The sequence below is a fragment of the Ochotona curzoniae genome, unplaced genomic scaffold (genome assembly GCF_017591425.1).
Source record: "Ochotona curzoniae isolate NIBS_2020 unplaced genomic scaffold, NIBS_Ocur_1.0 scaffold_4506, whole genome shotgun sequence".
Lineage (NCBI taxonomy): Eukaryota > Metazoa > Chordata > Mammalia > Lagomorpha > Ochotonidae > Ochotona > Ochotona curzoniae.
In genome coordinates this window covers 26,878,938-26,896,546 of record NW_024467119.1, presented here as the reverse complement: position 1 = coordinate 26,896,546, position 17,609 = coordinate 26,878,938, and the positions used below count along the sequence as shown (strand labels likewise).

The 17,609-nt window shown below is 39.7% G+C and overlaps 1 protein-coding gene across 3 annotated transcripts in view; it reads right to left on the bottom strand.

Moving 5' to 3' along the window:
• Positions 1 to 17,609, bottom strand: part of MAPK10 (mitogen-activated protein kinase 10) — a 234,299-nt gene that overhangs the window by 11,608 nt on the left and 205,082 nt on the right. For all 3 annotated transcript variants that reach the window (XM_040967192.1, XM_040967191.1, XM_040967193.1), the window contains one exon: positions 580 to 643. In XM_040967192.1, the coding sequence (XP_040823126.1) occupies positions 580 to 643 (64 nt within the window). The remainder of the gene's footprint in view (positions 1 to 579; positions 644 to 17,609) is intronic.

Sequence of the window (17,609 nt, the reverse complement as noted above, 5' to 3'; positions counted from 1 at the left end):
AGTCTCTTCTCTTCAAGTCATTTTTTATGTGCATACTCATTTTAATATGAAAATCTGTTAGAACTATATTTGGTTTTATCACACATTGATTATACTCTGTGGTTATTTACACAAGTTTAACAATTCTATATGAACTACAACATCTTTTTTTTCTTGGTATATGCCTCAGTACAAACATGAAGATGGAATGCATAGTTGAAAATTGTTTCCATAGGGGAAAAAAAAACCCAAATCCCTCTTTAAAGCAGAAGTAAATCAGTTAGGTATACACATACTTTAATTCCAATTCCCAGATCCTGTATTTGCAGTAATTAATTCATATATCAAGGATTGCTCATTTTCAAAAGTCTAAAACTTTTAGATGTAATTTTAATTTTAATTATGAGTTCATGTCCGAACATAGAAACTTAAATTTTCAACATTTTAATTGAAGCTGGCTTCCCAATGTGACACATACTTTAATAATCAGTACTGTTTTACAAGGTATTGATCATTAATTCTTCTCATTTTTTTTAAAAATGCAATATTGCTGTTCAAATGAAAAGACAAATGAGGCTTTAGGAGGCCCGGAAGAGTCACCTTTCCACTCGTCGATGGTATGTTCTCTTTCATCCAACTGTTTGTCGTATATCTGAGGCGGAGGCTGCAAAGTGAAAGTGAATAATAAACTTTGGGCAGGAACTGAACATAAGCAGACTCTCACAGTACACGAAAACACCCTCCTCCTCAATAGCCAGGGTGATGATCTGAAGCTTACATAAACCAAATATTTCACAAGTTAAAAACCCCTCAGCTGTATGGAAGATTTGCTTATATTAAGACATTTACTGCCACCCAGTTAAATCGGCAGTGAAATAAGTCAGCAGAATCCAAACCCGGACAGCATACTGACAAACATTTTCAAATGTAGAACCCACCCTTAAACAAATAGCACTTGACCTTTTACGAAACAAACAAGAAGACACTTGATTTCCAAGGCTCAGGGGCGGCTCTTTGCTCACAGCACAACTGAACTGACACTATTGCACGATGATAAGATATTGTTCTACTTTAGACTTTCTGAGGGAGAATCCATAATATCTTTCAATAGATTATAGTACTAGCCCCAATTTAATGAAATACTTAATCACCTGTTGTTTTTGCTAAATCAGTATCAAATACCCTTAGATATAGTTGTATGCCTTATATCTAAGTCATGTTTAAGATCTTCTCCCCCACACACCCCAGAAGAAACTGTCAGTTAACTAGAGCGATGGGTAACCTTGAATCCTGTGGTTGATGCTCTTGGGGACAGATCATGTAACAGACCCTTCAGTCAACATATCTCTTCCTACATGGAGTTTAATGGAAAAGGAGACATTTTTACAGACCTACTTCTCTCCAGGAAGGAGGATATAAAACTCATCCCAAACTTCTTGAGCATGATCATTAAGGAGACCTATTGCTGTGGCTATAATAGGCCCAACTCAAGCTAATTTACATGGATAGAGGGAAAAAATACCGTCACTGAAAAAAAAAAATCAGTCACTGTGAGGTAGGGGAAGGTCGGGATGAGCAGTCACACTGGCGTGCGTGGGCTCATACACAAAGCAAAGCTTTGAGATTTCTGGTATCAGAACATAGAAGACCCTGAAAATTGTCCTTGGGTGACTTTGCCTTAGTAGGCGGTGGATCTCTCAAAAAGGCTCTTCTTAGACTATGAACATGACGTTGAAAGAAAGCCTCTGGCTTCTCTGAGAAGTTCTTTGGCCAGTGAGCATAACCCAGTGCCATACAAATCCTTCTTCACTGCATTCAGAACCTCTGGGTGCCCTCGGTCATGACAGACCCCGATATTTATCCCAGCTGTAGCATGCTAAGGCAGCCTCATATCCTGCATGGGTGGCTGGATATGAAACTTGGAAAGTTTGTCCAGTGGTAGTTGAACAACTTAGCAAAACGCTGAGATAAAGAGAAACAAGTGGTAGTGCCAAGCACTGATTTTGTACCTATGTTGGCTGCCTGGGGAAGGACTGTAGCTAGCTCCTGCAATTCAGAGGCGGGATAACTGTAGCTCTGCTCAGCAACAGTCAAAGAGTGCCGCCACATACCCCCAACACTGGTGAGAATATAAAAACACTGACCCTGAAGAGTGAAGGAACCTGGATGGTCAGGTATAGTGTACTGACTGACTGGACTTGACTGATGAAGGCCCTTCCACTTCAAACCATAAGAACTGTCAAGTTATTATGTTTTAATGAGCAAAATGATACAATTTTGAAATCTTATGAAACTATTATCTGAATAAGCCTATGCAAAGATCACTTCCAGTTCTGTAAAACTGTTCCGCCGAGTGACAGGTTTCCTGCTTCATTTCTCCCTCAGAATCTGCAACACTGTGGTTAGACTGCCTTCCCAGAAGCCTTGTCCAGGATGCACACAGGCCACAGTGTGCACCAGCTCTGTGTACTGTTGGCATCTCTCTCTTTGAATGACAGATGCAGCAGAGCATCCTGAGTAACTGCCTTCGCCACGCAGTGTGACTTTCCATTCACGTTTCAAATTGAACATGGCTCAAGAGTATCATTCTTGCCAAAGTTCCTAAATGCTTTTTTGTGTCTTTGCAACAAAGCTATTTTAGAAGGTTTTCCTTGGAGCTTCAGTATACAGAGGTTGCTGATGCATGACAGACAATATATGTAGGTTATAATCACACACACACACACACACACACACACACACACTACAAATATGCTGAGAAAGCAAAGTGCCGAGTCTAAGATTTTTCCTTTCAACAAGACAAGAGTGCTGTTAAAACACACACACACACACACACACCTACACTTTTTTTTTTCAGGGATTTCTACAAATGGGTTATTTTTTCAGGTTTATGTTGTTGTTTCTCCTTTGAGAGGGGGTGCAAATGCAACCTTTAGGTTCACAAAAGGATGTCTTCTACATGATTAAATAAAAAGGCAATTGACCACTAATACTCAAAGCATGTCCTGCCTGCCTTTTGCTGATACAGCTCCTTGACAGCGTCATGGGAAAAGCAACAGAGGCTGCCACAAATGCTTGGGCCTTTCGTCAGCCAAGGAAGAAGCTCCTGGATCCCCGCTTCACCCTGGCCTAACCGTGGTACTTGTGGCCATCTAAGGTAAGGATGGAAGATTCATTGTCTCCCCCCTCCCCCCGCCCCCATATGTGTGTGCCTTACGTACTCTTTCAAATAAATACATCCGTAAAAAATAATTAATGCATGTTAATAACCTTGGTTGAATTTGGCTTTTAATTGAAACCAAATTATACCAAGTTTCTTCTAAGAAAGGAATGTGACTCTCTAGTTTCTAAGTTGAGTAGTTGATAAGATGATGGTTTGGGTGCAACATCTAAAGAATATAAAGAATGGAAAAGAGGAACTGAGATGGGTAATTGGTAAAGATGAGCTTAAGTAGTATGCAAGCAGTGATGTCTATTTCAGAATTATATGTGTGATCTGAAATCCAGATGACAGTTGTTGGGTAGCAATATATATTGTATTTTATCAGCAAGAGAAGTGCCTTGAAATCAAAATAGTGGATGAAGTCACTCAGGTAAAAGATATGGAAAGAGAGCAAAATGTCAAGGTAGACTCTTGCAGAAAATAAGTTTCAGAGACAGCAAAAAGGTGAGGAATGGGAAAATATTCAGAGAAGTATAGGGGAAAATATGAGTTATAGTATTCTGAGAGCCAAGTGAGCTTGAGCTTCAAAAGGAAGAGGAAATTGGCAGCTTCTTATAGATGAAATATCTCAAGATTCTTTCACGGCACCAAAATGCATTATGGGAAAATGACTTTGAACCTAGCACAAGAATTTTTCAATCTTCAGAATTGCTATCATACCCAGAAAGCAATCCCTGATGAGGGCATTTACAGGAAATGATACCTCAAAATTACTAGAATGATACAGAAAGAATGTCTTCCACAAACCTGGGTATTACATAGGACTAAAAGAAGAAGAATCTGTAGAACATGTGTCTTACACTTGGAAACAATAGTTCTAATACTCTCAGAAAAGCTCCTCCAACTGTCTGAGAACTTACATGATCATTGCTCTCTGCCTGATTAAGGAGAGCCACTTTAAAGAAAATGAAATCAATATATTTTATATTAATGCTTAAATATAGTATATATTGATAATATATATGTATCTAAGAACAAATAATCCCTTAAGTAAAAACAAACAACAACTCAACAAATGTTTTGACATATATGCCTAATAATGATGGCATTTCCATTAAAATACAAATTAAAGAGTCCTTTGGAACAAATGGTAATCAGAGGACAATAAGACATAGGATACTGAATTTAAAGCAAAATGCAAAGTGAAAATCTCTGTAGGGCAAGAAACAGAAGCACAAGGTGGCAGAATGAGTGTATTTCTCACTTTACCCCCAACATTGTCCCATGAGGCACTCCTGACTCTGCTACGTGCTGTGGCTTGAGGGATGAACATGTGAGTGTTCCACATGGCAATGCTGCAACACGACACGGTCCACATCTGAGGTAACCAGCAACTTGAGGATGGAGGGAAAAAAATCAAATTGCAGTACTTTTCTGCCACTGTGGCTTCAACAATTGGAACTATCTATACACTTTGCTTTTCTAAGACATCATGTCTGCATTTTCTTTTGTGTTCTCTATTTTTAAGAATGTGAAACTCAGCTATTAAAAAAAAGAGATCTTGGCACAAAATACATGAAGGAGTCCAATTCATCATAATCAACCTGGGATTGAGGAACTGGGATTCTATGATGTTTTTGTTGCTGGGAATGAGTGCTTACAAAAGACATATCCCTTTACCAATGTCTGTTTCAATCCCTAATTGAGTCTCCCAAATTAAAACTTGCTCTCTTGTGATTTAATCTTTATTAAGTAAAATGTGTGAATTTATTCTTTCCTTAATCTTCAAGATAGTCTTCTTTTGATGTTATTTCATCAGGGTCCTGGAATTCTAGTGCTGGGAGAGAGGTCAGAGATTATCTAGTGTCACCCTCATTCAATGTGCAAATGAGAATATAGAAACTCAGAATAAATCACTTGTTCATGATGACAAAGTTAATTAGTAGCAGAATTAGAAATAAAATGTGTGAATTCTTATGAGAAAAGATGGAATGAAAAAAAAAGTCCTTGTGAGTTGAAGAAATACTCAAATGCATAACTCAACAATTACAAGTGGTTTTCATTAGTGACAAAGTTGAGGCTGTCCATCTGATCTCTGAGGTGAGTGCCAAAGTTCTGTCTGTCTAACACATGCAGCTTGAGCTGGTAATGATCAGGAAATTAGTCAACAGTTCTATTCTTAACCAGTTTCTGTAGACATGCCCTAGACATCAAAACCCCTGTACACATGAATCTCAAAAGAGATGAGAACTGGGTAATCTAAGTTGTACCAAGTTGGTCCTTTCATCCGTCTTTGAAGCCGAAGGGACATTTTTGGCTGCACCATTCCTTTTCTGAACCATATGAGGATCACAGGCTCTGTGTTTGTGGCTTCTTTGGTCCTAATTAAGCATCTTTCTGTGTTTCGCTGCCCTGTTTAAAATGTCAGGGAATGCTTTAAATACCACCGTGTTTCAGTGTGCGTTCTCCGTTAGTTCAGGGGCTGGATCAAAGTAAATGGTGATGTCTCTGCTGAAATGTGTCCTGGTTTTTTCTTACTGAGCATGACACTTGATGGTTGTCAAAACCAGGGGTGGCTTATTGAAACACTGTAAGCAGGTAGAGTACATTTTGGAACAGGATTAAAATATCAAATAATCCATTTAGTGGAATATGCAAAATTTGAATTTTGTACTTTTTTGAGTAACTTTACACATAGATTTAGGATTTTTCACTAGTACATTTCTCACCTCATGATTTTCAAATTATACCTAGAAATAATAATTTATAGGGCACTAAATAATAAACTTAAATAGTTTTACCACCAATTGATCAAATTCAATGTACTAGCAATACGGAGAAATATCAAAAGAACTAAGTATAGCTATTGTCTATGGTTTTATATATATATATATATATTTTTTTTTTCATTATGTGAATTTGAAACAACAGCCTGTTAGAATATCTATTATTAAAAGCCAAAAGATGGGGCCAGGGTTATGGCACAGTAGATTAAGCTGCCACTTAAAATGGCAGTATTTCATATGCACACCAGTTTGAATTCTGGCTTCTCCATTTCTAATCCAGCTCCCTGCCATTGAGCATGGGAAAACAGAGGAAGATGGGCCAAGTACCCAGGCACCAAATGCCCATGCACCAAGTGAGAGACTCAGAAGGAGCCTGTGGCTCCTGGGTTCCACCTGGCCTAAGCCTGACCACTAAAGCCATTTGGGGAGTAAAACAGCAGATGGAGAAACTTTCTTTCTACCTCTTTTTCTCCTTCTTTCTCTGTAACTCTGCCTTTTTTTTAAAGATTTATTTTATTTTTATTGGAAAGGCAGATATACAGAGAGGAGAGACAGAGAGGAAGATCTTCCGTCCGATGATTCACTCCCCACGTGAGCACAACGGCCGATGATACTATGCCAATCCGAAGCCAGGATCCAGGAACCTCTTCCAGGTCTCCCATGCGGGTGCAGGGTCCCAAAGCTTTGGGCTGTCCTCAACTGCTTTCCCGGGCTACAGGCAGGGAGCTGGAAGGGAAGCGGGGCTGCTGGGATAGAACTGGTGCCCATATGGGATCCCGGGCGTGCAAGGCGAAGACCTTAACCACTGCTCCACCATGCCGGACCCAACTCTGCCTTTTAAATGGAAAAAATGGATCTTTTTTTTTTTAAGAAAAAAAAGAGAGGCCAACTTTGTGGTACATGCAGTTAAGTCCAGCTTGAGATCTTAATATCCCATATCAAGGGCTGACTGTACTGCCTCCACCAGTCCCTACAAATGCACCTGGGAAAGCAGCACAAAATGTCTCCAGGACTCCGGCCTCCAACACCCACATGGGATACCCAGGTGGAATTCCCAGCTCTCAGCTTTAGTCTCACCCAGAAGTGGTTGCTTTAACCATGTCGAGGGAGAACCAGTAAGATGAAAATCTCTTGCTTGCACTCTCTTTCTATGCCTTTATTTTTCTTTTGTTTAAAGACATATTTGTTTTTGTTAGAAAGGCAGAGTGACAGAGAAGGAGAGACAGAGAGATCTTCCATCCTCTGATTTACTCCTCAAACGGCCACAACATCCAGAGCAGAGCCAACCCAGAGCCAGGAGCCAAGAACCTCTTCCAGGTCTCCCACATGGGTGCAGGGGCCCAAACACTTGAGCTGTCCTCCCCTCCATTGCTTTCTCAGGTTATAAGTGAAGAACTAGATCAGAAGTGGAGTTACTGGGACATGAACCAGTGCCCATACGGGATGCTGGCATTGCCGGTAAGAGGATTAGCCTACTAGGCCACCAGTCCAAGTCCTTTCTCTATCTTTCAAATAAAAAAATAAAACTTTTAAAAAAGTCAAAATATTACAGAGATATTTGCATTCAAAATCTCATTGCTGCATTATTCACAATAGTTGAGATGTGTTCAGCTTTAAAAAAAGAAGTGGAGAGGTATCTGGCCCAACATTTAAAACATAGGTTATTATACCAACATTCCATATCAAAATGTCTGGGTCCCAGGCCTGGGTCCAGCTGCTAATCGCAGCTTCCTATTAACACAGAGTCGGTAGTGATGGCTCAAGTACAGGGTCCCTCCTCTCACCTGGGAGATCTGGACTGAGTTCCTGATTCTCAGGTCTGGCCGAGCTCAGCCCTGACCATAGCAGGTATTGGGGAGCGAGTCAGATGACGGAAACACAGTCTAACCCTACCTGCGACCTGCTGCCTGCATAAATAGCATGAAGAGGAAGGAGGAGGAGGAAGAGGAGAAGGAGGAGGAAGAGTTGGAAGATAAGGAGGAGGAGGAAGTGGTGAAGGGGGAGGAGGAAAAAGAGGGCAGGAGAAGGAAGAGGAAGAGAAGTAGCAGAAAGTGGAGGAGGAGATCCCGCTGCTTGCACCAACATGCATGAACGTGGAAATATTAAATTAAATGAAATAAGCCAGATACAGAAAAGCAAGCATCACACAACCTCAACAATGCAGACAGTGATAAAGTGGATTTCAGAAATGCAGAGAGCAGTGTGGGCACCTGGATCTGGAGTGGGTCGAGACGGATGGGAAGAAGTCGCTGGAAGAGCGCAAAATGTAAATGAGATAGAAGGCCAAAGGTCAAGAGATCTAATGTACAACACAGTCATAAATGTAGCTGATAACAATGTGCAGCATTCTCTAAAATGGTTAACAAATTAGAGCTTTGAAATGAGTAAGCTTGTAATGCGCATGTTGATTAGTTCAGTTTAGACACCATACATGTTGTATGCTATTTATATGTACAGTTTTCATTTGTTGGCTTTTAAAAAATCTAATGGCTTGAAAGTGCTCTACTTGGGCCCAGTACAGTAGCCTAGCAGCTAAAGTCCTTGTCTTGCACACACTGGGATCCCAAGTGGGCGCTGGTTGATGTCCCGGCAGCCCTGATACCCATCCAGCTCCCTGCTTGTGGCCTGGGAAAGCAGTCAAGGACGGCCCAAAGCTTTAGGATCCTGCATCTATGTGGGAGACCCGGAAGAAGCTCCTGGCTCCTGGCTTCAGATCGGCTCAACTCCAGCCATTGCAGCAGCCTGGGGAGTGAATTAACAGATGGAAGATCTTCCTCTCTGTCTCTCCTCCTCTCTGCAAATCTGACTTTTCAATAAAGACAAAGTAGATCTTTAAAAAAAAAAAAAAAGAAAGAAAGTGCTCTACTTGGGGTGGGGATGGGGGAAGGAGCTAATCAGACCTGTTTCTGAAAATGAATCTACGTTCCATTCCTAGAAGCAGATTCTGAGAAGCGGATTCATGTGCAAGTGATCTTTGTGGAAGTGGAGCACCACAGAGTGAGAGAAAGGGCAAAGAGGGGAACTGTGAATGGAAAAAGTTGAGAACTGAATGAGAACTGTTTCAACGGAAGTCAGACAGAGCTATATTAGCCAATAAGAAAGACATACGAAATTAAGACCAAGAGGTTGAAGATCTCCATGAGAAGTTTTTGGTGTCATTTCTGCCCAAGGGGTTGGTGGTGATGGTGGATAAATGACAGGTTATGACAACTGCAATATGAAGGGACATGGAAGGCAGCACCCAGAGATTTCTCAGGATCTGAGCCAATCATCTGGTCGGAATGTAGTGCCATGGAGTGACAGGAGGAGGAAGAGCAGATTCCTGCAGACAGCCGACATGCCCAATCCGATGTTCAACACGATGATTTGAGATATCAATTTCAAGTCCAGTGACTGTTAGATTCATAGAGTGGGATCCGGGACAGCATCTTGAAACCATGAACACATTTCAACCACAGAGGTAATTAAAATCAAACGTGTAAATCAAACCAAGATGACTGTGCAGAAAAGAAATCAGAGTGTTAAGAGGAGAACTTGTGGAGGAGGAAATAATTGAGTCCCAGCAAAGGAGGCTGGAGGAGAGTGTGTGCAGCCTACCTACCAATGAGATCCGGGAGATGCTCATTTTTCTGACACATGACATGCAGCGAGGCTAGTAGTAAATTGGGACAAAGCAGCTTCAAAGCCTAACAAAGAAGTGAACTAGCAAAATTATGAGCAAGCAGACTCATAAGAAGACTTTCATTTCCTTTTGCATAGATTCAGCTATAAAAGTGAAGTCACTCCATCTCCAAAGGCAGGACTGGCATCAAAGATATTGTCTTGGCTTCTCCGTTCTTTGAAATCAAAGAGGTCAGTGTATGCTTATTTTTATGAAGTAATCATTGTAGAAACTGAAAAGCAAGATACACAGGGAAGGAGGAGAGCCACGCATAGCAAAGACAAGGCCATACACAAAGGAGAATTGCATCCTGGGTTTTCTTTTCATTTTTGGACCTTGAGTGATTGACTCCACATCATCATCCCAGAGAAAATTAATACGCAATGGACACACCATGACATCCTTGGAACCATCTCCTCTTGTAGGTACGGAATTAATGCAGGGAGAGAATAAAGCCAAAATTAAAGCCCAAATCTACACTCTTTGCAACTTTTTACCCACCATGGCTTATAATATGTGTAAAGTTTCAACTACTTAAATACAGTAAGGTAAATTCTTCTAAATGTCTTCTTAAGCAAACAAAGAATAGTAGAAAAACGGAGGGGAAATTTCCAATACTATCTCTGTTGGGTGCGAATCTGAAAAATGCTACTGATTTGTCTTTCACAGAAATTCCCATGTCCGCAAAGGAAGGGCTGTTCACTGTCCTCGCATTGTGATGCTGCCACCTTGTGGCTGAAAATGGGGGACAGATGAAGTAAAAGGTCCTTTAGTGTGAGTTCATCATTTCATCAAATTGCTAATCCCGGAGTTCTCAACAATGGCTGCCTAATAAAATTAGACAGGAGCTTTAGAAGCACTAATGCTTGGATCCCACCTCCAGAGATTCTGCGTGGAGGTCTGGGCATCAGGATATTTCAAAACTCCCCAGACAGTGGTAATGTGCAACCTTCTGCTCCAACCACTTCAATGATAATAAAACAAAGTGTCATTTGCCTGAGTGCGATTTTTAAATGTAAGAGAAAACATTCTATAAAGAGTAACTGGTTTTCTGTCAAATTTCAATGATATCTATTTTTTTTTTTTTAGTAAAACAAAATCACTTTTGGATAGACAACATCACAAATCCAGGTGCAATTTTCAAGAACAGGAAAAGGAGATTTGTCAATTACAATCAAGTTGTGAACATGAGCTTTCTATCTTAAATGAGTGATTGTCGCCTCTAAGCCTCCAGAATAAACCTTGGGTTTCCTGCAAGGGTCAGTAGACTCAGAGCACCCTTGATTTTGTGGCTGGAAGGACAAACTATCTTGGGCAAGACACTTGTTTGCAGGGAGTTTCACATACTGTTTTATTCAGGGGATGAATTTCACATATGGAACAAACATTCTAACAGGTAATTTGACAAACCACTCTTTAGATCTCAAACTATGCCAATCATTGCATTATAATCTATTATATGTGGAAAACACTAATTTTGCTTGGGGACATCGTAGCACTAAGTTACCAGAGGAACCCTTGAAAGCTGGTAATGCAAAATTTAATCATAGTATGAACTGAGTGTAATTAGTAAGTTTAATTAAATAATGCTCCAGTGGTTTGACAAGAAGTTAACTTTAGCTTTTCCTATTTTTCATTCTATTCTGTGGTTTTCTTAGATGTTAGGTCACAAATTTATTAGCCTTTCACCATTAAAAGTATAATCATATCTTGAAAATGGAAATTCTCTTTACTCCTCCTTGGAAATTAAATTTTCTACAGTTGTTTAAACTTAAAAGGTTCAGTAATTGCTTCACAAACAGCCAAAGCCCAAGTCATCAATCTTTCTTTTTAGATTCATTCATTTAATACTGAATAACCACTACATGTAATTGTTCACCCTTTAATTTTCCCCTTTAAACCTCAAATCTAATCATTTATACTTGATGTCAACTCTTAGTCCACCGACATCTCTTGAATCTTGTGCCCAAACCTGCTGTCAGCTCTGACCTTCGTGCCAATAAATCCATTCCCTTGTCTTTGCCCAGCTTCTCTCCACTACAGTGCCACTTCACAGATACCCTGACCTTCGGAAAGTCCAAATCAGATGCTGTTCTCTATTTCTTAAAGTTCTCCTTTTCCCGAGGTTAATAGCATATGATCTATAATAGTGTTTAGAAACTCATTTCTCATCCAGTCCCTGCTCGTCTCATTCCAGACCCATATATTTTCCCACTCCTGTTCATTGAGTCGCCCTCAAAGATCTGCAATTTTCCTACCCTTTCATGCCTCTGGTTTTCTGTCCATCTTTCCTCACTTGCAGAATGTCCTACTTTATCTTTCGTGCATCTGTTTGGACGTCATTACCTCCAAGCAGCCTTTTCTAACCTGCATTGCTGTCTGCAGTTTTTCCTATGTGTTTCCACTGCACAATACATTTAACAAATGGACTACTTGTCATTCAGTACAACCCTGTTGCCTTATAACTAGCTGGTGAGGAAAAAGACCTGAGGACAGTTTCTTTGTTTACCGGTGTCTGTGCTGTATGAAATATACAGCAAGATATTCAACTTATGTGAACAAATGAATGAAGAGCAATTATTGTGCTCAAAAAATACTATGTCTGAACTTGGAAAAAGCTTTTAAGTTAAAGAGATGAAAAAGAAGACGATGTATTGGACATGATTTAAATGATTTTTAAAGAACAATAAGCCTCCAGCTACATATGGACATACACCAGCCACACAGTCCTAGTGAAAGTGCCGAATAACCATTAACGTCCACAACCCTTAGGGTCTCCAATGGTAAAGCTGAATTCATTCATTCAATAAATATTAATTACATGATTACTAAGCTCCAGGGCATGCTCTAGATTCTCAGAATAGAGTTATACATCAAAGTTACTCTTTTTTCATGGATCTTCAGTTCGAGTGCACAGACAATGGAAAGGGTTGTGTAATGCCACATCAAAATAACACAGAATAATGGAGATTAAGGTACTAGAGTGTAACAGAGTTATGCTCCTGGTGGAAAGATCAAGAAGGCTTCTTAAAGAAGACAGCATTTAAACAAAGCAAGGGTGAGATTCAATGGACAACAGGAGGAAGGACGTTCCAGGCACAGGGACTTCCAGTACGGAAATGCAAGTAGAGCAGCTTGCTTGGCAGAATAAGGAAACCACCAGGAGGCCCAGACACTAGAACAGAGTGAAAATGGGAATCATGTAAAACGTAATCAAAGAAGCATTTATGGGCCAGATCAATTTAATTATCTTTTCCAAATTATAATTATGAGAACACAATGGTGGCCACTTGTCACCGGCACCTTTTAATTTGATCAAGAGCAGATTCTGATAGAAAATCTCAGAATGTATTGCTTGTGAGGGTGAGTGTGCTCCTATACATGTTGAATTACAATACAAAATACAGTTCATATTGAGACTCATGACAATAAGTATCACATAAATAGAGACATGAGCACTGATGGGGAGTCTTACTGTAAATATGATGAAAAGTCTTTAGAGTGTGTCAGCTGAGGGACTGCAGGGCCTGTTCCACATTTTAAATGGAAAATAAAGTCTAAGCACTTTGGAGAGTAAGTCTTGATGGAACAAGAGTGGAGCTGATAAATAAGTCACGCTACTCCATGATCTGTAGTGGAGGTGATACTTACACAACCAAGGGCTGAAAAACGGTTCGACTTAAGAATGTGTTAAGCAAGATTTGTTGGAGGAAATCATCATTTTTAGAGTTTTTGAATCTTAGATAAGGTTGTCTATGGGATATTTTGTAAACCCTGAGAAATGACCAGGCCAGCACAGCCAATTCGAATGACAGCCATTGTTCACATACGAGACATACGTCACAGCTCTCACTGTTCTCAGCATTCAGTAGGAAAAGCTGGATGCCACCACCCAAGGTCCCAAGGAGTGGCACAGAGGAGCTAGGGAGGCTCCACCTCAGGATGGGTCATTTTGGCATGACATATGATATAATAATGGCATGAGGAAGTTTCTCAGAGAGTTAACTTAAAATTCTGAGAATCCATAGCTTTTATGGTAAGGTTTACTTTCTACCACCAAAAGATCACATTAATCTCAATGTACAATATGGGCCAGCAATGAACCATAAAGGAATGAGAAAAAGTTCCAAGTTGAAAAATTCCACAATTTCAGCACATACATTTCTGAGTTAGTAGGCAAAGGCCGTATGCATTTACACGTCTGCCCTACAGTCACAAAATAGAAGTAAAATGAACAAGAGGAAAACGATCTTCATCACTCCTCTGTCAGACATGAGCTAAAACTGTGTCATCTTAGAGGTATTAACCACAGGAGACCACACTCCTCTAGCTAGCAACTGTGAGACACCTGGGGTTATGAATTCACAGTGAATACAGAAATGTAGTGAGGGACTTCGATGTTTCATTAAGGAAAACGAATTTGAATATACTCTTTTTAGAGAACTCCAATGACAATTTAAACAGAAAACAATTACAATTGAGTTTTTGTGAACATGAAGGAAATAAATGATACGTTCTCTTAGGTGATATTGATCAAAGGTCACATTTAAAATACTGCAATTGCATCCATAAGATTCCTGTTTGATAACATCATGTTTTTTGTTTGTTGTTTGTTTTGCTAGCATTTTACAAGAGTGGCTGAAATGTCTTACTTATTCCTCTATACGACTATAACCTATTGAGCAATAGGATTTGTGTCTTCTGTGGCACAAAATTGAAACAATAAACACCTTGTTGAGTGAGTGGCTCAATCCCTTGACTGAATGTCTTCTCTCTGAAATGGCTGTCATGTGTTCTTCCATCCCTGCAGCATGACCTTGGTCTCACACTTTCTATATCTTGGTATTTTCCCCTATTTCTAGAAGCCTGAGGTTTTGGAAACAAGAATACAAGTAACCATATTTTAAACTAATTCATTGCAAGTCAAAGTTTTTGCTTAGACTGTAGCTAAGCCTTCCATTCCTGGGGAGTTACTCATTATTTAAGAAGTCCCTGATGAATGTGTAACAATTCAGAATAGAATTAAACTCTTCTTCGTAATTCAAAAGGAATCACAGGGCAACAGAGAAATGAAAGTTAGCAAGACTGCATCAGGGGGCTGTTTGCGACAGATTGCTGTCCTTTGTAAACAGCCTTCTAACACATTCCAAAACAAAATCCCCAGATTTGCTTTCTGCTGAAGTTAATGCACAACATACTTCTTAGATGAGAAGTTTTCAGTAGGAGTGCCTGAGGCTGTTATTTTATCCCTCCACTTTCCTTAGAAGAACCTGAATAGAACTGAGTTTTCACAAAGTACGTAAGGACAGAAGTCAGATTCTCCTTGGAATTAGAAGCTGCATGTGGGGAAGGAGGGGCGTGGGGGCAGATTCTTTTCATAAACAATTTAAAGCATTTTTCATGGACAGCACTTTTCATTCATGTTCACAGTGATTGGTGGGTCACTCTGCTACAAGTGACACTGTAAGTTTCATATTAAACCTGCAGAAACTTACAGGAATTTTTAAAATCATTCTTACAACCACCTGGTTATTAGAAAGCAATATAATAGTTTTACGATACTACATACTCCTTGAGAGATCATAAACTTTTAACAGACATGTAAAAAGGAAATGTAACCTTTTCAATAGGCTGTGTCATCTTTGGATGGAGCCATTCTACCTTCACCTCACCACATAGCACTAGGATGCTCCAGGGCCTACGCTATGGTCTGATACTGGGAAGGAAATATTCAGATCCAGCCTTATTCCTGAATCTTAAGGTTACCATGATTTAGCAGTCAAGGATGCTCACTGGCCACTCTTTTTTGGACTTTTTTTTTTTTTTGGTTGGGGGGATTGCAGTTTTCAGTCTTCCATTCTGCAGAATTTTGTTCACAGTAAAGTTATGATAACATTGTGACATCCCTGTGGTTTCAACGGAGGCTAAAAAATTCAGCATAAACATTCTGCAATGTTTAATGACTGTCTATTTTCACATGACTATGCATATTGATTTTCCACATTATTATGAATTATAACTTTTAATTACTTTTCCTTCCTCTTACAATAGGACATTTCTTAACTTAATAATTAATTAATAATCTTAACCACAACATGATTAACTCTAAGCAGCTGCTGAAACAGGAATAATTTACCTCTGATATTTTCTGTGTAGTGAATAAATTATGCCCTTTTGTTTTTGATAAATAATTTTTGATCCATTTTCATGTTGCATCACAACAAAGACACCTTCTCATAAAATGGACAATGAAACAAATGAACATCTTGGAGACACATATGGCAGAGAAAAAAATGGAGGTTGAAAAGGAAGCAAGTTCTGAATTGGGAGAAACAAATTAGAAGTACTATATGAGGAAAGTTGGACCTGGCATTTTCATGAAACCTGTGTTATTTACTGCAGAACAAGCAGACTCTAAAGCAATAAACCAACTGCCAAATAAATCCTTGAATGGCTTACAGTACAAGAAAATTGCTAGTTGTGTGATAGCAGATAATAACTGTTAATTTCTATTTCTTGAATATGTGTCATATTAAAATTGTCTAGTACATCTGAAAACCATTTTCATAATGTCAATAATTCTTGACATCACAATAATGAAACCTGAAAGTGTGGTATTTTATACATATCAACTTCTGTTGCATCCCTTTTTTAAGTACAAAAGAAACAGGACACCTATTGAAGGAAGAGTCTTAATACAAATACAAAACTATTCCAAGGGACTAGTTTGTTATTTGCTTAAAAAGAGCATAAAATCAGTTGGTTCTCTATAACCAATGACCAACTGTACTGTAAATTTTCAGCATATCTATAGCTTCCTTGTTGAAAGCTTTCACCACTAGATCAGGAATTTCAAAGTGTTTTTAAGAGTTAAATTTGAAGGGCCCGGCAGGGTGGCGCAGTGGTTAAGGTCCTCGCCTTGCACCCCCGGGGATCCCATATGGGCGCCAGTTCTATCCCAGCAGCCCCGCTTCCCTTCCAGCTCCCTGCCTGTGGCCCGGGAAAGCAGTTGAGGACGGCCCAAAGCTTTGGGACCCTGCACCCCGCGTGGCAGACCCGGAAGAGGCTCCTGGCTTCGGATTGGCATAGCACTGGCCGTTGAGCTCACGTGGGGAGTGAATCATCGGACAGAAGCTCTTCCTCTCTGTCTCTCCTCTCTGTATATCCGCCTTTCCAATTAAAAAATAATAAAAATAAATCTTTAAAAAAAAAAGAGTTAAATTTGAAATAAAAGCTCCAAAAATCCAATGAAGTCAATGTACTTTATCTTTAGGGAGCTAAGATAAAAATGAAGATAAAATTAAGAGAATCAAGTTAGTTGCAGGCATATAATTTCAGGATTTCTTTTCAAAAGCCCTCAGACATTCATCCAAAGAAGCTCTTGAGATCATAAGAAAACTCAGTGCTATATTGGGAGTGCCCAAGTACGGGGGCAGTTTCCCTCTTTGGTCTCGTGTCTCCCATAGAATAGTCTGGATGATGATCAGTCTTCCGCATATCAAATCATGTAGGATGGGTATGTGTATACTGGATTTCTTCTTTAAAAGAAGTACTAGTTATTTAAAAACGAACTGTGCAACTAAACTGAATCTGAGAGCAAGAAAGCAAAGGAAAACATTTCAAGTCGTTGAGGAATTTAAATATTACTACTCTCCAAATAAACAAATGGTTAAGCCTAGGGTTAATGTGGCCTTTATGTGACAGGGTTCTGGAGTAACGATTAACACATGGCTTGGCAGGGAAGCAGAGCACAGGCACTGACAGGCAACAAAGCAAGCATTCCCTGAAGATAAGGGGTCATCCCTCCTAGCTCTCAAAAACCGAGTGCCTTCCATGAGCAACAAATCAAAGTCAAGATGAGCTTTACACTTCAATAGAAGAAAATTAAGGATAAAATGGTAAATGTGTGAGTGAAGTGTCTGTTCCTGTTATAAGTCTTGTAGGGAGAGCAGCTCCTCAAAGCAGGTGGCCAAATCTATCTACAACAAACATTTTGACAAGCTCCTACCAACAGAATGCA